General features: G+C 41.0%; 1 protein-coding gene across 1 annotated transcript in view; it reads right to left on the reverse strand.

The window, feature by feature from the left end:
* LOC126141456 (putative ATP-dependent RNA helicase DDX11-like protein 8) overlaps positions 1-26,067 on the reverse strand; it is a gene marked incomplete at its 3' end in the record, with an annotated part of 73,891 nt that overhangs the window by 20,277 nt on the left and 27,547 nt on the right. Inside the window, exons 4-6 of the mRNA XM_049915246.1 lie at positions 25,511-25,711; positions 22,482-22,648; positions 7,454-7,688 (exon numbers count right to left, since the gene is read on the reverse strand). Of these exons, the coding sequence (XP_049771203.1) occupies positions 7,454-7,688; positions 22,482-22,648; positions 25,511-25,711 (603 nt within the window). The remainder of the gene's footprint in view (positions 1-7,453; positions 7,689-22,481; positions 22,649-25,510; positions 25,712-26,067) is intronic.

Below are 26,067 nucleotides of genomic sequence, written 5' to 3' on the forward strand. Positions count from 1 at the left end.
CCTTTTCGATTTGAGAGTAACGCCGTTGGGCATCGTTGAGGGTCTTTGAAGCATAGGCGATGGGTCGTTCCGACCCATCCTCATACCGATGGGCGAGAACAGCCCCTAGGCCATACTGTGACGCGTCAGTCGCCAGAACCAAGTGCTGACCCGGACGGAAAGTGGCAAGACAAGGCGCCGACTGCAAATGAGCCTTCAGGCGAACAAAAGCCTGCTCACACTCGTCGGACCAACAGAAAGGAACGTTTTTGCGTAACAGCTGATGCAGAGGATGAGCCACCGCCGCCGCGGATGGAATGAATTTGTGATAATAAGCAATCTTGCCTAGAAACGCCTGAAGTTCTTTGACCGTAGACGGCCGGGGGAGAGCGGTGATGGCCGCAACGTGCTGACGTAGAGGACGTATACCTTCACGGGACAGGTGGAAACCAAGATACACAATGGAGGGTTGGAAGAACTGTGACTTGTCCAGATTGCACTTCAACCCAGCCGAATGCAGAACCCGAAATAATGAACGCAAATTGCGAAGGTGCTCCTCAGTGGAGGCCCCCGTGACGACAATGTCATCCAGGTAGTTGATGCAGCCAGGAACGGAAGCCGTGAGCTGTTCCAAAAACCGCTGAAAAATGGCCGGCGCGCTAGCGACACCAAATGGTAACCGCTGGTACTGATACAACCCACAAGGAGTGTTGATGACGAGAAATTCCTTGGAAGACGCATCCAACGGCAACTGATGGTACGCCTCCGATAAGTCAAGTTTGGAAAAGAACTGGCCCCCAGCGAGCTTGGTAAATAACTCCTCAGGACGGGGAAGAGGATAAGTGTCAATGAGGCTCTGAGCGTTGACAGTGGCTTTAAAATCGCCACACAATCGCAGACTCCCGTTGGGTTTAGAAACCACCACGATTGGCGATGCCCATTCGCTGGAGGTAACAGGAAGGAGAATCCCTGAAGCTGTCAGCCTGTCTATCTCCGCCTTGACAGGTGCACGCAGAGCCATCGGAATAGGGCGTGCCCGGAAAAACTTAGGGCGAGCTGTAGGTTTAAGAGTAATGTGGGCTTCAAAATCCTTGGCACGACCCAGACCAGCAGAGAACACTGACGAGAATTCAGAACACAACCCATCCAGCTGTTGATACGGAATATCCTCAGATATGAGGTGCACATCATCATCAATGGAGAACCCAAACAACTGGAAAGCATCATAACCGAACAGATTTTCAGTGCCCGCATGATCCACCACATAAAACGTGAGGGGCCGAACAACAGACTTGTAAGCAGTGGAAGCATCAAACTGGCCAACGATAGGAATTTTCTGTTTATTATAAGTTCTCAGATTCCGCGTAACTGGAGACAAGGGAGGGGAGCCCAACTCCAAATACGTGCGAGAATTAATGAGAGTTACTGCAGAGCCAGTGTCCACTTGCATGCGAACGTGTTTATCCAAAACACGAACAGTAACAAACAACTTATTTGTTTGAGAAAGCACACAGTTAACATCCATGTCCGATGCCTCGTCATCGGCGACAGGAACGTGAGGGGACTGACACACAGAAGCAATGTGGCCTTTTTTCCTACATGAATTACACGTGGCCCAACGTTTTGGGCACGCGGCCCTGTCATGCTGTACGAAACAAAGTGGACAAGAAGGAAGGGCGGAACGAACCTGTTTCTGTGGTTGCTGTTTTCGCTGCGAGCGTTGCGGCCCAACGCGACGTTGTTTACGCGAGTGAACCGCCGCCACATCATCGTCCTCCTGGGAAACAGGCAAATTGTCCGTGTCGAAAGTTGACTGTACAGCGCCCACATCACACCACGCGTCTATTTGCGCGCCAGCAGCGTGAGACACTTCAAAGGATTGAGCGATGCTTAGAACTTCCGACAACGACGGGTTTGGCAGTTGGAGGGCACGTTGCCGAACTTCTTTATCAGGAGCAAGCTGTAGAATAGCATCCCTAACCATTGAATCAGCATAAGACTCATGATGAGTGTCCGTGACAAACTGACATTTCCTACTCAGACCGTGTAGTTCCGCCGCCCAAGCCCGGTAAGATTGATGGGGCTGTTTACGACACCGGTAGAACGCCACGCGGGCGGCAACGACGTGGGTGTTTTTTCGGTAATAGTTAGACAATAAGTCACACATTTCTTGGAAGGACAGAGAGGCAGGTTCCCGCAGAGGGGCTAACTGAGATAGCAGCTGATAGATCCGTGGGGAAATCCAAGATAGAAATAACGACTTACACATCTGGGCGTCGACAACGCCGAAAGCCAAGAAGTGTTGCCGCAAACGCTTCTCATAATCCTCCCAGTCCTCAGCAGCCTCGTCGTAAGGAGGGAACGGAGGCGGAGAAGAGGACGACAGACGATGAGTAAGCGACGTCGACAACGCCTGAATAGCAGCCGTCAGCTGTGTTTGTTGTTCAATGAGCGCTTGCATAAGCTGTTCCATGTCTGCCCAGACACGAACGCGCAATACTCCAACGCTGGAAAAAAAATATCCCATCCTCGTCACCAAAAAGTGTTATAACCTTTAATGCACTAATAAACTGCGTGGATACACAAACGTAAAAACAATAGTGGGTTTCGTGCTACCAACTCCGTAGCTGTCACTCAACTGCCGTACCGTGACATGCGGCCGGCGCCGTTCATAGCTAGGTGGCGCTCCCGCGCTCAGCCGAGCTGCGGAGCGCCTCTATCGCCGTGTTTGCGTACTGACGTAGCGGCACTTTTAAATCTCGTGGCACTGTCACAACAGTTTAATTTCTTGGCACAGTTCATGAATGCTATAGAATAAAATGAATTAAATTGTGGGCTGTTTCTAACCTGTCTAAAGTCTTTGATCTGATCAGTCCTGAACTGCTACTTTGGACAAACCGCGTGCACCACACACACACACACACACACACACACACACACACACCTTTTAAAGGATTTGTCTGAAAGCTAGCAAAGTTTTTATCCTTTTCTTATGCCCATCAACAACTCAACACTTTTGCTATCAGCAAGGTATGTCATCACAATGCCTCTTTTCTCTTGTACAATCACAGAAGCGCAGGAATAAAAGGACACGCATAAAAATTTGTGGAAAGAGTTTGTATATGCAAGGGTGTTCTTGTGTCCACACATTGCCTCATTGCACAAGCAGTCTGCTATGGCCTTTCCTTGCTTTGGAGCTAGCAGGGCATTTATTGTGATGAAAGGCAACAGAAAAAGAAACGCAAAAGTGACTCTAGGTAAAATAATATCTAAATAACAGAGGTACAAGAAGTACAAAGAGACAACACCATTTCATTTGCATATTTGAGAAAAAGGTCATAGTGATATTTTAGACTTTTCAGAAACTGCAGTGACAGACTGGCAATAACATTTCATTAGCTAGTAACCTGTGACTTAACATACAAGTTTGAACTATTTATTTTGCATTTCAAAACAAAACCAGGGTTACGCGATTCACCCTGTATATATTGAACATAAAAAACTTTTACATAATCCCAATAATTTAAAGTACACAATCAAATCACAACCCTATGACAACTACTACACTGAAACTGTTATGTCTTCATAAGAGCGCCACATTCTGACAAGCAAAAAATGCCAGATTTTTGCTGGACTTCCCAGTTAAAAATACACTTTTCCTTGTCTAGTGGCTGTATACTTTCCCTTGGAGCTGTAAAACTTATCAACCCTTCCGAAAGTATAAATACAAATTCCACCAAATACATCACATTAGTTTCTGAAGCACTGAAATTAAGATTGCAAAGTGCTTTTGTCAACCACTCATAGCTCGCATGGAGTGATGTAGTCAGCCAATAGCAACATCACTGTTAAATAACAAACACACAAACAGGGAAAGTTAATGGTTTAAATTAATATACATGTAGTATAGCTAGAAACAAAGCTAAGCTTTCACATATACTTTGGTCCTTTTTGCATATGTTACCCTTTCACATACATCAAACCCAAATATTAAAATAAAATTTTAAGTAATGACATAAATGGCTGGTCTTCTGGCCCCGAAATTTTTCCAAGTAGCTAGCCCTCAAAGTGTTAAGTTTTGAATTAGACTCAAACACTCTGTGATTTAAGAAATTCATAGCACATTCTCACATGTAAAGTGGCTCTTCTAGCATAAAAGATAATTTACTTTGGAAGAAACGCTTGTCAAACCACCATTCACAATATTTTCCCATGACCTGTTATAAATAGGTATGTTTGAACAGCAGTCAGAGAGCGCCAGAAAGTGGGAATTACTGTGCATGCGCAGGTATGATGACATTGGAAGCCCTTGCTTGGTGTTAGCTATGTTCATATGCCTTTCGTTGGTCGCATTTCTGTTTGTAATTTCGTGGTTCGAGGGGGCATCACATGACTATATACAGCACTGCAGCATGCTGCCCAGAGGGAACATACGGGTTTACTGTACTTTGGACAATTGTTTTAACATATTCTTTCCAGATAAGGAATGCAAAATAAGAAAGCAGTCCTTGGAATAATATTCATTTCAAAACTAGACTCTACAACTCAAAGTACCATAATATTTAGTAAAATTTTGCTATGTTGTAACTTTAACATGGACTAGTTTATTTGTTCTCTGCAATACTGGTATACAGCATTTCCAATCATGTTTACATCCACACAGCACTGCGGAAAGGTAGTAAGAAGGAATACAAACTTCTTGCAGAAAGAAAAAAGAAAAGGAGAAAAGAAAAGAAGGTTGGTTGTATATGCCAGAAGTAAGGACAAGAAGTTTTTCATGACTTTTTGAAATATTATAAAAAATAAACAATATATCTGTGACACCGAGAAACACTATAACTGGCAATTTATATTCTACTTTAGGAGTAAATACAAGCCTTTTGGGGAGTTGCAGTGATAAAACACAGTGTGCTGCCAGTCTAGAATTTACTGAAGAGTGGCATTCCATACATTTAAGACATTAACAGCACAAATGAAGAAATAACGTCAAGTCTAAAGGAGGTGGGCAACAAGCTTGCCGCAGTGGATACACCAGTTCCAGTGAGATCACCGAAGTTAAGCGCCATGTGGGGCATGGCTGTGACCATCCAGACCGCCATGCGCTGTTGCCATTTTTCGGGGTGCACTCAGCCTCGTGATGCTAATTCAGGAGCTACTTGACCGAATAGTAGTGGCTCCAGTCACAGAAAACCATCATAACGACCGGGAGAGCGGTGTGCTGACCACACGCCCCTCCTATCCACATCCTCAACTGAGGATGACACAGCAGTCGGATGGTCCTGATGGGCCACTTGTGGCCTGAAGACGGAGTGCTGTGCTAAAGGAGGTACTAGACAAGAGTTGAAACATGTCTTGTGATCAAAATACGTTGTGTGTTCACAGATGGCAGATTGTAAAATTCTGCTAAGTCAGTCAATACATATGAAAAAGAACATTTTATTTAATACTACTGACCAAATTTGCATTTTTAGCCATTTTCAAGTAAACATTTATGTATGTTTGTACATATATAGCATTAAGAGATCATACATTACACCATAAAAAACACATCAGAATACTCCACGAGTATTGAAATTTTGTAAACCACACTAAAATGCATAATTAGGCTTAAACTGCACATTTGTATGTACATATTCACAATAAAGAAAAATTAAGCTTTCCAGTGTGGTTTTCTGGATGCCAATTTTCTTGAAGTAACAGTACTGTATTCCTTCTTGTTTGGTTCTTCATTTTGGCTTTCTGCTGTATGTGCCACAAGACAAAAAAGTACACTTTAAATTCAGTGTAGAGTTGGAACTAAACAATTGTGTGGAATGAAACATTTCGTTTGAAATAAATTGGCTGCCTCTGTGGAAAAGATTAATAAAAGCCAAATTTCTTTAGAAAATCGACAAAAATAAGTTCATTGTTCTGCAAGACAATTAATGCTTGACTGACAATAATGTGGAAATAAAATAAAATAGCAAAACATATTAATAACACATATCAGTCTTTCGTAATTGTCGTAGCAGTCCCTTACCTGTTAGAGGGCCTGCACAACAGACAAGCAAGGTGAATGTATACATCAACAGACTTTCTGCATAAAAAAGCCACTAATTCATGGAAAGCCGTATGACAGAGGTGGACCAATTGGAACTAATTTAACTAAGTGTAGCACTCTGCAGAATTGGTGTTATAAACACGAAGAGCAGAGTTAGACCGGCAGTGTGTACCTACAGCTAGGGCAGCTCTGGCCAATGTCACTCAAAAATACTCCTGAGTAGACACTCGCTATAGTCTTTTGTAAAAATTTGTATCTTGTGTAGTGTTGTTATTTCTTTTCACTGTCTTGTAACTTTTATCTGGCTTTTGCCACCACAAGAATTATTGTGTTTCCTGTTGTTCTTGGGTTTGAAAATTAGTGCAAGCCAGGAAGGCGTTTTAGTTAAATAAAATGTGTTCAAACTTGATCTTTAGTTCTTTGATACCAACCGCAGGACACTACAGTAATTATGTGAATGTATTTTAATTCAGCAGACGGCTCCCAACCACAGAAATTCATTTTGTTTTCATTTGACCTGAGAGCTGTACATTAAAAGAAAAAAAAAGACAAAATCATGAAATGTAAACATGGGTCACATGGAGGCTATATCTCCTATCAGCAGTAGGGCCAGAGTTGTTAATACATGATATTAAAATGTTATTAAAGCAAACAACAAAGCTAATTTACAACACAAAATGTGATGTTCTAGGGCAATGTAAGTGTTGCAAAAAATAAATAAATAAATAAATAAATAAATAAAATAAAATAAAATAAAAATAAAAAATAAACACACACACACACACTAGCAAACAACACAAAGGCACTAGCAATTAGGATAATGAAAGGGGCTGCCAATGGATAAGCGCATAGGAAACTTTTAAGGAATTTATAATCTTGCCTTTTCAGAATTACAGTTATATGAAACTGTGTCTTACGGGAAAGCAAGGGCTAGAGACTGAAAAATTTCAAGATCTGATCAGGATTTGATCCCATAATCTTTCTGTTTCCAACCACGCACTTTACCACTAGACCACCAAGTACCACTATCTGCAGCATTTTGCGGAGTGATCACCTGTCAATTCCTCATAAGTTAATTTTAAGGCAATGTGCCACGTTTACTTTGGCAGTTTTGAAATAGCTCTCAATGGACAGTACACATTGGCTACATACTTGCAGATTTTGAGGAACTATTATCAGTTGAGACGAGGTCAAATACAGCCACATTTTAAAACTTTTTGTGTGTCAAGAACACTGCTTTTCCTTTGAAGTTTAACAAACCAACAACACGAAAGTCATCAAGAAAAAGACTTCATGTCACTCGAAATGAAGGCAAAGTTGTAATTCCTGCACCCTTGAGCATTACTGAACTTCCAAGCATGTGCCTCTAACACATCAAGTGAGTCCCTTCTACCACCTGGCTCTCTACTACAAGAACTGAGATGCACCACTTACTTGAGCAAGAGGGACTGCATCCCTGGCAGCATAGTACGGGCATGCTTTCAGCATTTTCCCAGCAGTCACGAGCTCCTCAACATCATGGACAGATGACAGAGCTGTATCCCTCAGCTGTTGCACTCTCTCACGCTGCCGGAATGGACAGCTGCCCCCACCTACAGTCTTCTGTCGCTTAGGTGCGTTCTCTTTATCTATGGGTTTGGATTTGGTCTTGCTCTGGAGCTCGAGACACCTGAAGTTAAAATGATTACCAGACATAGTTTATAACAAAAAACTGACATCTTTCAATAAAACTGTTATTGAGCTAATATAATAACCAAGACTTAGTCTCTCGTGGCAACGGGAGTGTATATTTGCGTGTTGCGTGTTTGAATGTGTGTGATTTTACTAGAAAAAAAGTAAGAGCTTGAAAGCTAGTGTGAATACTGCTTTCCGTTACGTGTTTCTATACTCCATATATCAGTCTGTGGTAGATGAGTGGTTGCCTTTCCCTTATTTTCCATTTTGTTCCATACAGGATTTTCCATTATTGTTACAATATAGATTCAGATCTTCAAACTGAAATCAAATCCAACAATGTCAGGAAAAAATATTTTACTCAGCGAGTGGCAGCACATACAGGGACACAGAAAATGTGACGAAAATTTTAGATTTCACTACCCGATCCTTTTACATTCAGTAAAAGAAAGGAAAGGTTTGAAGGGAGTGGGTCAATTCAAGGATTAAGTAGAAAGTTTCTTACGCCAAAGAAGATACAGCAGAGAACAGCAGAAAGGGAAATCAAAGCGATTTGAATATCTGGAAATTTATATGCATCGGAAAGGAAACTGGATAAAGCAGTGATAAAGAAAGGGGGGAGGAAACAACCACAGGAACATGGATGACACTAAACTAGACACACACACAAAAATTATTGAAGAGTAGCAACCATAGACAAAAAATGAAGAGACAAAATAAAAAGAGAGAGATGGAAGTAAGTATTAGTGGAACTAACTCAAAACCAAATTCAATCTAAAATCAAAGAATAGACCCAATAAAGCTCATGATCCCTCACAGGGGACGCTGCATTATCAAAGGCATCTTCAGTGGCATGCACACGAGTTTGCACTCATCAATTAAGTTGAGGGCTATGCCAATGGTAGTGTAGCTACCATCAGTGCCATTCAAACCAGGGCAGGTCCAGTGGAGGAGCCAGACAAAGGGAAAGGAGGTAGTTTTAGACATAGGAATGCCAATTTTCTTAGAGGAGTAAATGCTGACGTCAAATTCTGGTCCTATAGGTTGAGGGCTGGATCAATGGACCAGCACCCCATTATTATTAAATCTTCCTACGGCTTGAGAACCTAAAACGAGGTTGTAGAGTTATACATTGCCTTTTTAGATTTAGCAAAAGTTTATGACACTGTTGCTAGAACAAAACTGTGAGAAGCTATGAAAGATATGAATGACCAACCTTTGCAGATTATTATTGAAATGTACAGAGAAAATAAGGTACAGACTAAAATAGGGTCAAAGTTATTGGAGTCTATTTACAAAAGGACTGAGACAAGGATGCAAATGTCACCCATCTTGTTCAGTTTATACGTAGAAGTGGCTCTCCAAACACAGAACAGCTACACTGTTAATTATGTGCATATGTTTTCATTAAGTTTTCTTTATGTTCAAGCAATTCTAGCACAAGATGAATATGAACTGGAGTTCATGATACAACACTTATATCAGGAACATGACAAATGGGGACTACCAATGAGTCTAATAAAAACAGAATATCCTGCAGTGAATAGTGAAAATGGATTTGAAATACACATCAATGACAGAGCATCTATGAGACAGGTATAAAAATTTAAATATATAGGGGCATATATCGACAGAAGTGGATTGGGTAATACAGAAGTAAATAACAGAATACAACAAAGCAGAGAAGTTATATCGTGTATAAATTCTTTCTGGTGGGACAATAACATTTCTAACAACAGTAAGAAAAGAACATGTAAGCTAAGGGGTGAATCTGTTCTATGATAGGGATTAGAACTGTGGATTTTAAATGCTGACCCCAAAAGACAACCAACAGGTGTGGAAATGGATTATTTACAAAGGAGCACCAGAATATCAATAATCGAGGAAAAAAAAACTACTGGAGAAGTAAGAACTAGAATGAGGGCAAATGAAACAGTGACAGATAGGATTGAAAGATAATCATTAAAAAGTTTGGACATCTGTGACATTTCTGAAGCTCAAAAATCTCTCCTGTAGCAAATCAAAATAAGTTTGCACAAACAGTGCTTGTGTGAAAGTCAGCTTGCCTTTTTCATCTGTGAAGCACAGAAGGCAGTAAATACATACACTCAGACTGATGCCATGTACCTTGACTTCCAGAAGTGTTTGACAAAGTTATAATATATGTGCGCACAGAATATTACACACTAATTCTTTGACTGAATTGAAGAGTTCCTAGCAAATACAACACATGTTGTCTGCAACACAAAAAAAATTTCTGATGTCAAAGTGGCTTTGGACATACCCAAATGGAGTACTATAGGACCACTAATGTTCACAGTATATACCAATGACCTGTGGAGAACAGGTGTAGTAAAATGATACTCGTTTTCAAATAATGCTGGTGTATACAGAGAAATCTGAAAGCTATAAAACTGTAGCGACATTCAGAAAGATCTATGGAGGACTGACAGTGCAAGGATTGGCAACTGACCTTCAAAGTAAACAAATTAATAGTATTGTAAACAAGTACCATACATGGAAAGACCTGTTATTGGACAAGCCACTACAAGCAGTAAAATCCATTAAATATCTATGAGCATGCGAATGAAGTGATTTAAAGTGGAATGTCCACATAAAGCTAATAGAAGGAAAGAAAGATGCCACACAGATTAATTGGAAGAATCCTAAGCAGTAGTAGTCCACCCACAAAGGAGCTAGAGCTTACAAAACCCTCATTTAACCAATTTCTGTATAGCATTCCCTCTCATCTATAGTAAAATATATAGTTGAACAAAACTATTAATTAGCTCACAATGTAACAACAGCAGAAGTCTGTACAAATTTTAAATAATTATCTCATATTATTTGCTCAATGTTATATTTTGTTGAGAGAAGTGCGTACTTATTCAAACTACAGGACAAAACAGAGACTTTTGTGTCAATATGGTTTGGAAAGTTTTCCAGAGGGAAATAATTTAGGAGTAAAGGTAACAACTCACTGAATAGTAGAGGCATTGAGTAGTAAACAGGCATGCATCCTTTTTTTGGGCTAGAGTACACCCCTCAACCCCATTCCTCTGCCCGGTCCTTTTTATGTACCAATAAATAACTTAATGCCTCTACTGTTCAGTGATTTGTTACTTTTTCACCTAAGTTATTAACTTTTGTGTCACATTATGATGTATTTTCAGTAATGACTGACATTGACTGTTCATCAAAAACATTATAGACAAACTGTCTTTGGCACTGGCCCTCGAACAACTTAATAACAATCATAGTTATAATATACATTAATACCATCAACACACTGATATATTTCCAAAGGAAAATTAACCACACAGATAATTATCTGTATGTTTACATATTATTTATAAAAAAAGAAAAAAATTGAGGTGATAATTCTGGTTAGGCATTATATTTTTCTGCTCAAAAAACTTGTAAAATTTTAGTTCTGAACAATGAAATATTAATATTAGACACGAAATATTATTTCCAACTGCCTCATTTAAGGATATTCTAAAACTGATGCATTACAAATACATAGGCAGAAATGATTTTTAGGAATGTTCAAAATTATAAATACTTTAAGTGTTTACATATTGGTGAAGCAACCATATTGTTTTAAGTTATTTTCTATAAAGTTTTATAATGCAAATTTTAGCCAAAAGATTGTATAAGGATTTGGATTGAGCTAAAATGAATAAACTGACTAAATTCAAAGATCATTACGTGATGTTTTTATTTTCACATTTTCATAATTTAAGACATTTTAAAATGAGATGAAGAGCTTTGCTGCCTGTTTTTGTCGTCTTCAGTCCTGGGACTGGTTTGATGCAACTCTCCATGCTACTCTATCCTGTGCAAGCTTCTTCATCTCCCAGTACTTACTGCAACCTACATCCTTCTGAATCTGCTTAGTGTATTCATCTCTTGGTCTCCCTCTACGATTTTTACCCTCCACGTTGCCCTCCAATGCTAAATTTGTGATCCCTTGATGCCTCAGAACATGTCCTACCAACCGATCCCTTCTTCTAGTCAAGTTGTGCCACAGACTCCTCTCCTCCCCAATCCTTTGCAATACCTCCTTATTAGTTATGTGATCTACCCATCTAATCTTCAGCATTCTTCTGTAGCACCACATTTCGAAAGCTTCTATTCTCTTCTTGTCCAAACTATTTATCTACACTCCATACAAATACTTTCAGAAGCGACTTCCTGACACTTAAATTTATACTCGATGTTAACAAATTTCTCTTCTTCAGAAACACTTTCCTTGCCATTGCCAGTCTACATTTTATATCCTCTCTACTTCGACCATCATCAGTTATTTTGCTCTCCAAATTGCAAAACTACTTTAAGTGTCTCATTTCCTAATCTAATTCCCTCAGCATCACCCGACTTAATTTGACTACATTCCATTATCCTTGTTTTGCTTTTGTTGATGTTCATCTTATATCCTCCTTTCAAGACACTGTCCATTCCGTTCAACTGCTCTTCCAAGTCCTTTGCTGTCTCTGACAGAATTACAATGTCACCGGTGAACCTCAATATTTCTTCTCCATGGACTTTAATATCTTCTCCAAATTTTTCTTGTTTCCTTTACTGCTTGCTCAATATACAGATTGAATAACATCGGGGAGAGGCTACAACCCTGTCTCACTCCCTTGCCAACCGCTGCTTCCCTTTCATGCCCCTCGACTCATAGCTGCCATCTGGTTTCTGTACAAACAGTAAATAGCCTTTCGCTCCCTGTATTTTACCCCTGCCACCTTCAGAATTTGAAAGAGAGTATTCCAGTCAACATTGTCAAAAGCTTTCTCTAAGTCTACAAATGCTAGAAATGTAGGTTTGCCTTTCCTTAATCTATTTTCTAAGATAAGTCGTAGGGTCAGTATTGCCTCACGTGTTCCAACATTTCTGCGGAATCAAAAACTGATCTTCGCCGAGGTCGGCTTCTACCAGTTTTTCCATTCGTCTGTAAAGAATACGCGTAAGTATTTTGCAGCTGTGACTTATTAAACTGATAGTTCGGTAATTTTCACATCTGTCAACACCTGCTTTCTTCGGGATTGGAATTATTATATTCTTCTTGAAGTCTGAGGGTATTTCGCCTGTCTCATACATTTTGCTCACCAGATGGTAGAGTTTTGTCAGGACTGGCTCTCCCAAGGCCGTCAGTAGTTCCAATGGAATGTTGCCTGCTCCCGGGGCCTTGTTTCGACTCAGGTCTTTCAGTGCTCTGTCAAACTCTTCATGCAGTATCATATCTCCCATATCTTCTTCATCTACATCCTCTTCCATTTCCATTATATAGTCCTCAAGTACATCGCCCTTGTATAGACCCTCTATATACTCCTTCCACCTTTCTGCTTTTCCTTCTTTGCATAGAACTGGTTTTCCATCTGAGCTCTTGATATTCACACAAGTGGTTCTCTTTTCTCCATAGGTCTCTTTAATTTTCCTGTAGGCAGTATCTATCTTACCCCTAGTGAGATAAGCCTCTACATCCTTACATTTGTCCTCTAGCCATCCCTGCTTAGCCATTTTGCACTTCTTGTCGATCTCATTTTTGAGACGTTTGTATTCCTTTTTGCCTGCTTCATTTACTGAGTTTTTATATCTTCTCCTTTCATCAATTAAATTCAATATTTCTTCTGTTACCCAAGGATTTCTACTAGCCCTTGTCTTTTTACCTACTTGATCCTCTGCTGCCTTCACTACTTCATCCCTCAGAGCTACCCATTCTTCTTCTACTGTATTTCTTTCCCCCATTCCTCTCAATTGTTCCCTTATGCTCTCCCTGAAACTCTGTATAACCTCTGGTTTAGTCAGTTTATCCAGGTCTCATCTCCTTAAATTCCCACCTTTTTGCAGTTTCTTCAGTTTTAATCTACAGTTCATAACCAATAGATTGTGGTCAGAGTCCACATCTGCCCCTGGAGATGTGTTACAATTTAAAACCTGTTCCTAAATCTCTGTCTTACCATTATATAATCTATCTGATACCTTCTAGTATCTCCAGGATTCTTCCATGTATACAACCTTCTTTTATGATTCTTAAATCAAGTGTTAGCTATGATTAAGTTATGCTCTGTGCAAAATTCTACAAGGCGGCTTCCTCTTTCATTTCTCTCCCCCAATCCATATTCACCCACTATGTTTCCTTCTCTCCCTTTTCCTACTCTCGAATTCCAGTCACCCATGACTATTAAATTTTCGTCTCCCTTCACTACCTGAATAATTTCTTTTATCTCATCGTACATTTCATCAATTTCTTCATCATCTGCAGAGCTACTTGGCATAAAAACTTGTACTACTGTAGTAGGCGTGGGCTTCGTGTCTATCTTGGCCACAATAATGCGTTCACTATGTTGTTTGTAGTAGCTTACCCGCATTCCAATTTTTTTGTTCATTATTAAACCTACTCCGACATTACCCCTATTTGATTTTGTATTTATAACCCTGTATTCACCTGACCAAAAGTCTTGTTCCTCCTGCCACCGAACTTCACTAATTCCCACTATATCTAACTTTAACCTACCCATTTCCCTTTTTAAATTTTCTGACCTACCTGCCCGATTAAGGGATCTGACATTCCACGCTCCGATCCGTAGAACGCCAGTTTTCTTTCTCCTTTACTTTAAATGATTTCAAATAGTATTTAATGTGTGTGAAAGTAATAAAAATTAATAAGAACACAGATAAAACTAATAAAAACATCAAGTATGAGTACTCCAGCAATCATATTCATAATGTAGCTCTCTTAACTTGGCAGTTACATTCCAGAACTCATAAAAGCTTACTAACAATCATTCTTCCTACACACCATTAATGACTGCTATGGGAGGGGGAAGGGGAGTTGACAAGTGATACATGCTTTCCTTACAGTACACACCATGATGTGGCTTGCAGAGTATAGATGCACATGTAAATGTAGAAAATAAATAAATTTGAAAATAAGATAAACAGAGCTTGCACAGGAGGTGGGGTGTTTTGGAAACATGGCAGGCAATGACAGGAATGGCTGGTCTCAAATCAAGGCTAAGTTGAGTGGCAGTGGCCATATACACTCCGAATACTGCAAGTCTTCCAGAAGTAGCCTGGGGCTGCTTCTGCCTGTTAATGCTTAATTTGACTCATTCCAAGGCACTCCTCAACAGCCAGAGTTACAGATCTCCATGTGTGAATGAAAGGGGAACTGCAATGTTTCTTACTGAAAATTCACTCACATAACCTAAAAAACTTCCGGCGATATGTAAAGGCTGTCAGCTGTACCAAAATCAGTGTCCTATGCACTTAGAGATCAAGGGTAGCAAAGCAACACAAATAATGCTGAAATCAGTTTTCACATGTTCCTTTACTAAGGAACATACTGGTGTGCTTGCCGAGTTTGCTTCTCTCACTACTGCAAAGAGAAGTGAGATAGGTGTTATTGTCAATGGCATTGAGAAACAACTGTAGTGGGTCAGGGTTTAGTGACTCCTGATATTGAGCATCAGTGGTAGAGGGGAGCAAAGGTCATTGTTTTGTCAGATATGGCGGGAAGGAAGCAACACTTTGTGGGCAGTGGAATGGGCTCTTGACGCAGTGGGTGAGGTGTTTGTGAAACATCGGTGGTTCCACTAACAATCATTTATTGAGACATAAGGCTCTAAACAAACAGACTAATACATTGTCTTTTAACTGGCTCAATTCCTTGTGGCTGTGAAACGGTGGAGTCACAGCATGCAGATTCCGGTGACAGCTGATACAGCGACGGCTCATGTTGCAGCGACGCACCAACAACGTATTCTTCCCTCATTACTGTGCCCGTGACTCTCTGCAGCGGTGGTGTGGTCTCCTCCTTGGAATTGGCTCATTGCATACTAACAAGCAGCTACAGCAAGACATGGAGTGCTCCGTCCCAGAATCAAACCAGCAGCCCTCAGGTTTGGCACCTTCTGGCAGAGTTCATCAGCATCTAAGTTCACAGGTGACCTATTTGGTGAGGCCGCAGCCCTTTCATACTCACCAGCCACTTGGGTAAGTACCACACAAACTTCTTTCTGGTAACATCTGGAATGGTGTCTTCTGCTTTGATCTATGGGCTGGCGCAGTACCGATATCTTCTTCTGTCAAGCAGTGTAGCAGCTAAGTCATTGTAGCGAAGCATGACATCTGCTGACTAACCATTGGACCGTCCATCCAGGCGATGTTTCTTCATATCTTCTTTCTCCCCTCAAAGGGCCTTCCAAAGGACCACCTCAAAGGACCCCTCAAAAGACCCCCCTCACGCCCATCTGTCGGAGGTATTTATTCGGTGTTTTTGCCAATGTCACCAAGTTTCTAGGGTGGCAACTGACTCTTCGGTCATTGATGTATGCTTCTCATGTTCGGCCAAAATGTTACCAATGCTCAGACACGTGCCAGTTTTCCACAGTTTTGCCTCTATTGGTGCGGTTGGGCATTGCCCTGTCATCCCCATCCACATCACCAGATACGTCACACACATAAGTTCAGTATGCTGACAGTTCCTGAAGCATTGACCACTGATGTGCGAACAGTGCTGGTCATTGTTCTCTTGGAAGCATTGCCCATCTGCTCGGCCGTTGATCTGTCAAAGTGCTGAACGCTGCTGCGCAAACTCCCCTGGTCATTGGCCTTCTCACGTTGGGTAGAAATGTTACCAATGTCACACACGTGCCGGCCTTCCTTGTTCGACTGCTGCCGCTTCCGAATATTGTAGCTTAATGTGTCAAAGTCTCTAAAATGTTCACTTAACCTATAATAAGTCTTTCTGCTTTGAACAAGCATAAATAATACATAATTATTATACACTCAAAATGACTAATATCGCTAATATTAAATAAGGCTATGGGCCCTGATAGTATCCCTGTCATATTTCATACAGAGTACGCACCTAAGTTAGCTCCCATTGTAATCATAATATTCCATAAATCCCTTTCTCTCTCTCTCTCTCTCTCTCTCTCTCTCTCTCTCTCTCTCTCTCACACACACACACACACACACACACACACACACACACACACACACACACACACACACAAAAAGAGTCCACTACACTCAATGACTGGAAAAATGCACACGTCATACACATCTACACAGAGAGAAACACAAGTGATCCACAAAACTACCATACAATTTAGCTAACATTCATCTGTAGTAGAATCCTAGAACATATTCTGAGCTCAAACATAATGGGGTACCTCGAACAGAGTGGTCTCCTCCAAAAACACTGATCCTGAAAAACTCAACTGACACTCTTCTCACATGACATCATGAAAGCCATGGATTGTAGCAATCAGATTCATGCAGTATTTCTTGAAAGTATTTGACTTCGTACCACATCAACATCTATTTTTAAAAAAATGTATGAATATATGGAGTATCACCCAGAATTTGTGACAGGGTGGAGGATTTCCTCTTAGGCAGGACACAGGAGGTTGTATTTGATATAGTCACCAACTGAAGAAATAACTTCAGGTATGAGCCGACAAGCAATTTGAGATCCTTGTTTGTTACATTGTTTTTACATCATGACATTCAATGCAGTTTCACACTGCATTTAAAACAGTGCTATATTGTACTGTGTGCATCTGGTATATTCTAGGATAAGAATGTAGGAATACGAGGTGCTGTCAAGTTCTAAGGCCTCCGATTTTTTTTCTCCGGACTGAAAGAGATAGAAACATGTGCATTGTTTTAAAATGAGGCCGCGTTCATTGTCAATACGTCCCAGAGATGGCAGCACCGTACGGCAGATGGAAGTTTACCGCCAGCGGCGTGAATGAGAACTGTTTTAAATACTTAAAATGGCGACGTTTTCCTTACTTGAACAGCGTGCAATCATTCGTTTTCTGAATTTGCGTGGTGTGAAACCAAATGAAATTCATCGACAGTTGAAGGAGACATGTGGTGATGGAGTTATGGATGTGTCGAAAGTGTGTTCGTGGGTGCGACAGTTTAATGAAGGCAGAACATCGTGTGACAACAAACCGAAACAACCTCGGGCTCGCACAAGCCGGTCTGACGACATGATCGAGAAAGTGGAGAGAATTGTTTTGGGGGATCGCCGAATGACTGTTGAACAGATCGTCTCCAGAGTTGGCATTTCTGTGGGTTCTGTGCACACAATCCTGCATGACGAGCTGAAAATGCAAAAAGTGTCATCCAGGTGGGTGCCAGTAATGCTGACGGACGACCACATGGCTGCCCGTGTGGCATGTTGCCAAGCAATGTTGACGCGCAACGACAGCATGAATGGGACTTCCTTTTCGTCGGTTGTGACAATGGATGAGACGTGGATGCCATTTTTCAATCCAGAAACAAAGCGCCAGTCAGCTCAATGGAAGCACACAGATTCACTGCCACTAAAAAAATTTCGGGTAACCGCCAGTGCTGAAAAAATGATGGTGTCCATGTTCTGGGACAGCGAGGGCGTAATCCTTACCCATTGTGTTCCAAAGGGCACTACGGTAACAGGTGCATCCTACGAAAATGTTTTGAAGAACAAATTCCTTCCTGCACTGCAACAAAAACGTCCGGGAAGGGCTGCACGTGTGCTGTTTCACCAAGACAACGCACCCGCACATCGAGCTAACATTACGCAACAGTTTCTTCGTGATAACAACTTTGAAGTGATTCCTCATGCTCCCTACTCACCTGACCTGGCTCTTAGTGACTTTTGGCTTTTTCCAACAATGAAAGACACTCTCCGTGGCCGCACATTCACCAGCTGTGCTGCTATTGCCTCAGCGATTTTCCAGTGGTCAAAACAGACTCCTAAAGAAGCCTTCGCCGCTGCCATGGAATCATGGCGTCAGCGTTGTGAAAAATGTGTACGTCTGCAGGGCGATTACGTCGAGAAGTAACACCAGTTTCATCAATTTCGGGTGAGTAGTTAATTAGAAAAAATAATCGGAGGCCTTAGAACTTGAATGCACCTCGTATAATCCTGAAACCAATAATGTAACATGAGAACCTCAAATAGGATATGAGTGTAGGAATATAATCCTGAAATCGATAATGTAACATGAGTACCTCATATAACAGACAGCTGAATGAAAGTTTAATCAACTGAGATCCCAGCCAGATTACTCTGCAAAAATGGAGTGTGTGTATATATATATACAGACGTGTGGATGGATACGTGTGTGTGTGCGAGTGTATACCCGTCCTTTTTTCCCCCTAAGGTACAGGGTGATCCTCATTACCAACATATATATATATATATATTTACCTAAAAACAAAGATGATGTGACTTACCAAATGAAAGTGCTGGCAGGTCGACAGGCACACAAACGAACACAAACATACACACAAAATTCAAGCTTTCGCAACAAACTGTTGCCTCATCGGGAAAGAGGGAAGGAGAGGGAAAGACGAAAGGATGCTTGAATTTTGTGTGTATGTTTGTGTTCGTTTGTGTGTCTGTCGACCTGCCAGCACTTTCCTTTGGTAAGTCACATCATCTTTGTTTTTAGGTATATTTTTCCTACGTGGAATGTTTCCTTCTATTATAATTATATATATGTTGGTAATGAGGATCACCCTGTGGCTAAACATGCCTTGGTGCACGGCCAGCACATCTTGGCATAGTGTTACACCGTCCAGGTTATCTGGATACTTCCCACTAACACCAACCTATCCGAACTCCGGAGATTGGAACTTGCTCTTCAATATATCCTCTCTTCCCGTTATCCACCAGGCCTCAATCTCCGCTAATTTCAAGTTGCCGCCACTCATACCTCACCTGTCATTCAACAACATCTTTGCCTCTGCACTTCCGCCTCGACTGACATCTCTGCCCAAACTCTGCCTCTGTATATGTCTGCTTGTGCCTGTATATGTGTGGATGGATATGTGTGTGTGTGTGTGTGTGCGCGCGAGTGTATACCCGTCCTTTTTTCCCCCTAAGGTAAGTCTTTCCGCTCCCGGGATTGTAATGACTCCTTACCCTCTCCCTTAAAACCCAAATCCTTTCGTCTTTCCCTCTCCTTCCCTCTTTCCTGATGAGGCAACCGTTGGTTGCGAAAGCTAGAATTTTGTGTGTATGTTTGTGTTTGTTTGTGTGTGTATCGACGTGCCAGCGCTTTCGTTTGGTAAGTCAAATCATCTTTGTTTTTAGATATAATTTTTTCCCATGTGGAATGTTTCCTTCTATTATATTCATATCATTAATTTGAACCCAACAATTACGTTTGTAATTGTCACTGTTGCATTTCGAAATCTTTTCTGTCATCTTATTTTCTCTTTTTGTTTTTGCCAGTAGTTTCACTCTGTATTCACCTTCTCCTTTTTACCGTAATCTACTATACAATTTTATCCCACCTATATATACTCAACAATACGTCACCCACTTTCAAACCATAACCAAAAATTTTTTTTTCCGCTTTCAACACTACCGCCGCTATAAAATCCACCGTTTCTAGTCCACAAACAATTCCTTTCACCTATTAAACAACCATTTCGTCTAGTTCTGATAACTTCGCTTTATTTCCATTTCCGTTTTTCAAACATCACTGATAATATTTAGCCGCTTCCCACGGGTTTTAACGTCATTATTTCTTCGCCAGACAATTGTCAGCCTCATTTTCATAATCTGCCACCACAAAACCACTCCTTTTAATACATTTACACGCAGTTTTTTCGAAATTTTCCCGAATTTCTCCATCCTTTAACGTGTTTTGGCGGCAACACAACTACCTAACCTTTGTACCCATCATTGTTCCCCAACCTAAGTTCAGCACAGGATCAACATAGCTCATCTAAAACCAACACTTTTTCGCCTTTTTTCACAACAGATCTCCAGTTACTTCCTCCAGTTATTTTCATTTTCATTTCAACCTCATGTTACACTTTCCACATTCTAATACCATGTCACCCTCACAACACCCCCACAACGACCCCATTAAGTTTTATCTACATTCCCTCCGCAAACATGCCTTCACCCTAGCCACATTACGCTCGCATATTTTATTTTCTCAGGCTTGTCTGACATTTGGCATTACCCCCAAAGGCCTCACACTTAAAGTTCTCATCTCTGGCTGCAACCCTTCTTTCCATCAGTCCCTATACCAGTTCCAAACTGAACAATCCATTGCCCTCACCCACCTAATCCTTCACCTACACATCAACTCAGCCAATGAACACACCCGTCAACTCCTATCCTTAATAAAAGTCCTCAATCTTTCCTCTCCCACATCCACACCGGCTGTTCAGAGCATCCTCCTACAGGCCAACCGCAAATTAGAACAGCATGCCACCCTTCACCTCAAAAAACTATCCAATCTCCTGGTTTCCCACCTCCAGAAAGGCAACTCACTCACCCTTCACAACCTTTCCAGCAAACCTCAACCTCCTCTCATTGCACACAAACCCAGTCTCTCCCATCTACTCAATCTCCCACTTCCAGCTCCACTCCCTCCAAAACCTCAAAATTCCAATCAACACAATCTGGTACCACAACACCCTAATTCAGTGGTTAACCTTTCCTCCAAACCTCTCTCCCAATCCGAAACCTCTGTCCCATCCAAAGGCCTCATCTTCAGCCCCACTCCCAGATTCAACCAAACAGCCCTCGTCAAAGATTTACTGTCTTACACTCGTACTCTCAGCTGGAAGTATCACTTTGCCACGAAGAAAAATGATCCTAATCCTACCCCTAATGATCCAACTCCCCAAGACACTATCCAAATTGAACCCTGCCTGGAACAGTTCCGTCCTCCGTCACAGCGGGACCCACCTCCTCTTCCTCAAAATCACCCTCTCCAAACCTTCCAGGAATTTCTGACTTCCAGTCTTGCCTCTCAATCCTTCTTAAAAAACCTTAATCCTACTCCCAACATCACCACTGCTGAAGCCCAGGCTATCCGTGATCTGAAGGCTCACCTGTCCATCGTCATTCTTCCGGCGGACAAGGGTTCCACGACCGTGGTACTTGATCGTCGGGAGTATGTGGCTGAGGGACTGCGTCAGCTTTCAGACAACACCACATACAAAGTTTGCCAAGGTAATCCCATTCCTTATGTCCAGGCAGAGCTTCAGGGAATCCTCAGAACCTTAGGCCCCCTACAAAACCTTTCACCTGACTCCATCAACCTCCTGACCCCACTGACACCCCGCACCCCTACCTTCTACCTTCTTCCTAAAATTCACAAACCCAATCATCCCGGCCGCCCCATTGTATCTTGTTACCAAGCCCCCACAGAACGTATCTCTGCCTACGTAGATCAACACCTTCAACCCATTACATGCAGTCTCCCATCCTTCATCAAAGACACCAACCACTTTCTCGAACGCCTGGAATCCTTACCCAATCCGTTACCCCCAGAAACCATCCTTGTAACCATTGATGCCACTTCCTTATACACAAATATCCCGCACGTCCAGGGCCTCGCTGCGATGGAGCACTTCCTTTCACGCCGATCACCTGCCACCCTACCTAAAACCTCTTTCCTCATCACTTTAGCCAGCTTCAACAATTATATATACATACAAAATTCTAGCTTTCGCAACCAACGGTTGCCTCGTCAGGAAAGAGGGAAGGAGAGGGAAAGACGAAAGGATTTGGGTTTCAAGGGAGAGGGTAAGGAGTTATTCCAATCCCGGGAGCGGAAAGACTTACCTTAGGGGGAAAAAAGGACGGGTATACACTCGCGCACACACACACACACATATCCATCCACACATATACAGACACAAGCAGACATATACAGAGGCAAAGAGTTTTCACACACATCCAGTATCAGAGTTTACACATGCAGCAAAATGCCCATCCAGATAAAATTCTAGCTGCGCTCCTTACCTTTCATTTATTAGAGTATTGTTACCAAGACGGCGAACACTCTCATTGATACAGCAATTAGAACGGGATGCAAGGGGAACAGCACGGATATCAGCCCCATAGGGGCTACGCCGTATTTCACCCACCACTTGCGCCAGCTGAGAATGGGTTCGGCTGCAGAAATAAATCTGCAACAAAGAGTGAAGCCGTTTACTGTTTCCACAACATAATATATTATTCCTGCTAGCAGGTTACCTTTTTAATAATATACAACACAGTTACATAGAAAAAATTTAAAACCTTGTAAATAAATTTAAGAGCAATTATTTTGATTCAAATTACGTCTTTTTCCAAAGACTACAGAATATTACCATTACCACTGCATTTCAGCACAGAAAAATAATTTATCACTTGAAAACTGAAGCTGTTAGAACAATCACATTTAGACAACAGGAAACAGTACTCAGAAATCAGATATGATATTGGGGATATAATGGAAAGGATAATATCCATGATAGTAAGCAAACTTTGGGGTTCCTCAAGGCTCCTCTTGAGCCCATTCCTATTTGTATGTTATGTCAATGACTTCCCAGGTGCTCTACAGAATTGGTCATAATTACAGGGTATGCCAGTGACACATATTGACCTGCTTGGGAGACAATACTGAACTCTACAGAAGGAAAAAAAATCATTTTGATAAAGACCATTCAAGCGGTGATCTCACTCAAAGAAAAGCCATTCACTTTCAACAAAGCTGCACAAAATAAACAAACTTCTGTGAATGCAGATATGCTCACATCACACTGTTCATTGTGTAAGTTTTAGGTGTCTAAGAAGATGACAGCCCTTCACTGGAATGGCAAGTTTATTACGTTTTCATTTGTAACACTAAAGCTTCATTTGTGGAGAAAATTGACTCTAAACTTTAATACCCAAGCACTAAGGTGCACTATGGCACAGTATATCCTGCTCTATCCTATATTTTGTACTATGGGGCACTATCTGCCAAATCAATATAAAAAGGGAGATTCATAACCACAATATTTGGTACAGATCACATTTTCAGGGTTAGAAGGAGACACATTTACAACAAATAGTCCATTTGCCACAGTATCAAAGTTTCATAATTCACTATCATATGAACTGATGGTGGCAGTTTGGAGAAACATTTAAAAAGCAACTTATTCTGCAATTCCCAAATGCCATGGATATGACATGATCCGAAATTGTTTTAACTTTAAATTTACAGACAAACAGCACAGGGTGAATTACAGTTTGTACCTTAGTCTGGTCTACTGTACTTATTAACTGAAGGCTGTAGAAATGTTTTGGAGTGCAACTTACATTATATAGGTAGAAGCGTATTCAAAAAGTAAGGGCTATTTGGTTACATTTTAACACTGGCATCTCAGAACAGAGTTTCACAAAGGCAGAGCCATGCCAATTGTTAACAAAGCTGTAGAAGGAACTGCTTTGATTCTGTAGTCTTTTAAACTGGGTGAAATGCCTTCAAATACCACTGCTCCTCCCAGTTGCACAGTGTGTGCGGTAATTTGATTTTTATATGCAAAAGGATCTACAGCTATACAAATTTATCAGGAGGTGTACTTAATTTATGAGCCCACAGTAATGAGTAATGGGCTGAGTATTCAAAACTGGCTGTGCACAGATGTGTGTAATAAAGGTGGAGTCGTAAACCTGACATCCAGTTCAAAGAAATCGTGCAGCAGATGTACCAAAAGCTGGCAACTCATTTACTGGTTGATGAATTTCCTCTACCACTATTTACATAACTGTCACAAAATAGATATAACATATTTTGCTATGAACTGTTGGTTCCAAAAATGTTTACCAACTGACATAAAGAGCAAAGAGTGTCAAACAATGAGTGTTTTTGGACTGACATCGACAGGATGAGGATGATTTCTTTTCTCAAACTGTTATGGGCAATGAGACATGGATATCTTTCACTGCCACAGAATCAACTAATAGTCAATGCAGTGGCACCATTTGATCATGCCAAAACTGGAGGGAAAAAACAAGCAGCCCCCTTATTCAGGTCCTAAAACAATGGCCATCACTTCCTGGGAAGAAAAGGACATTCTTTTGGTTTTCATCAAATGGGGGTAACCAGTTATATCTTAAATCTACTGAGAAATACTCACCAAACTGATACCCGCCATCCAGAATCATTGCTGGGGGAAAACGCTATCTGAGGTAACCCTTCTGCATGTCAACATAGGTTCACACACTGCTACCTGTACCAAGGATAAGATTCATTATTTCCATTAGCAGCTTTTCAACCACACACCTTAAAGTCTTGATCTCACAGCCAGCCACTGTTACCTCTTCCTGAATTTGAAACAATGGTGTGAAGGTGAGGAGGAATACAATGTAGCCTTTTGTCAACTAGTGCAGTCCCCAAGCAAAGACACTTTCTCTGCAGTGTAAGAAGCTGGTGCAACATTTAAAAAAGTGTTTAGAAGTGAACAGCAGTCATGTGGGGCTATAACTAATGAAAGTCATATTCTGAAAAGAAATAAGCACATGAAAGACTGGAGTTCATACAGAGGAAATCATTTTCCCTTCATTCGATTTCTGAGTGTAACAGGAAAAGGAATGAGTAGCAATGGTACAAAGTGCACTGAAAAACGGCTTGTATGTATGTATATGTAGATAATCTCTCTAAAGTACTAGAAAAGTACATTTTCGCTATTTCAATTTTTCTTCGGAATTCTGTACTTCCTTTGTGAAACTACGCAACCCTCACACATAACCGTAATGTTCAGCTAAACACATTACGTTAGTGCATTTTCTGGCATAGCAAATGAAAGGACAGATTCAATATTTTACAGTGTCTCTACTTATACTACACTTTTCTTTATTATTTACTCGCAGAACCCCTCCAGTTGACAAACATTTCGTTCAATTGACACATGACTGCCTGCTCACTTGTTCTTCAGATACATCAATATCTTGACACACGGACATATTTTACACACACTTTTATAGCTACTCTACAATAAGTCACATTATGTTAGTGAAAGTACTTGGGTTGGCTTTGGCTCATCCAGCTGGTTCTCTTCATCTTCTTCATCCTCAGTGGCGTCAATGGTGCCATCTTCACAATTACTTTCCTCATATTCTTCTAACAAAATTTCATCTTCATCAGTAACTAAATCTCTCATTGCAGGAACTGATGGAGACTCTTCAGATCTTTGGGAAGATTTCTTATCAGTATTCTTAGCCTCCTGTAGGATGTAAAACAGAAAATATAATGTAAGAGCACTATTAGAGAAACATAGCATGATTAGCAAATGTTCAAAACAGATCAAAGTTTCAGTATCCTAAATCATACATTTGCAAGCAGCAGAGGAAAACACAGGACAAAACTGAGTATAGTAAGTAGCACAGAGAGAACTATTACGGGAATGTAATAACAGTGAGAAAGACAGGCACGATCCAAAGTTCCTTTTAAAAATAATGCTAGTTGACTTTATTACAGATAAAGAAAAGGTACAAAGCAATGTAAACGTGTATTTGTAGCCACTCACATTCACTGAGGACATTTTTCTGTACTTTTTGTCTCTCCCTCAAAGCTCTTGTG

The sequence above is a fragment of the Schistocerca cancellata genome, unplaced genomic scaffold (genome assembly GCF_023864275.1).
Source record: "Schistocerca cancellata isolate TAMUIC-IGC-003103 unplaced genomic scaffold, iqSchCanc2.1 HiC_scaffold_713, whole genome shotgun sequence".
Taxonomy (NCBI): domain Eukaryota; kingdom Metazoa; phylum Arthropoda; class Insecta; order Orthoptera; family Acrididae; genus Schistocerca; species Schistocerca cancellata.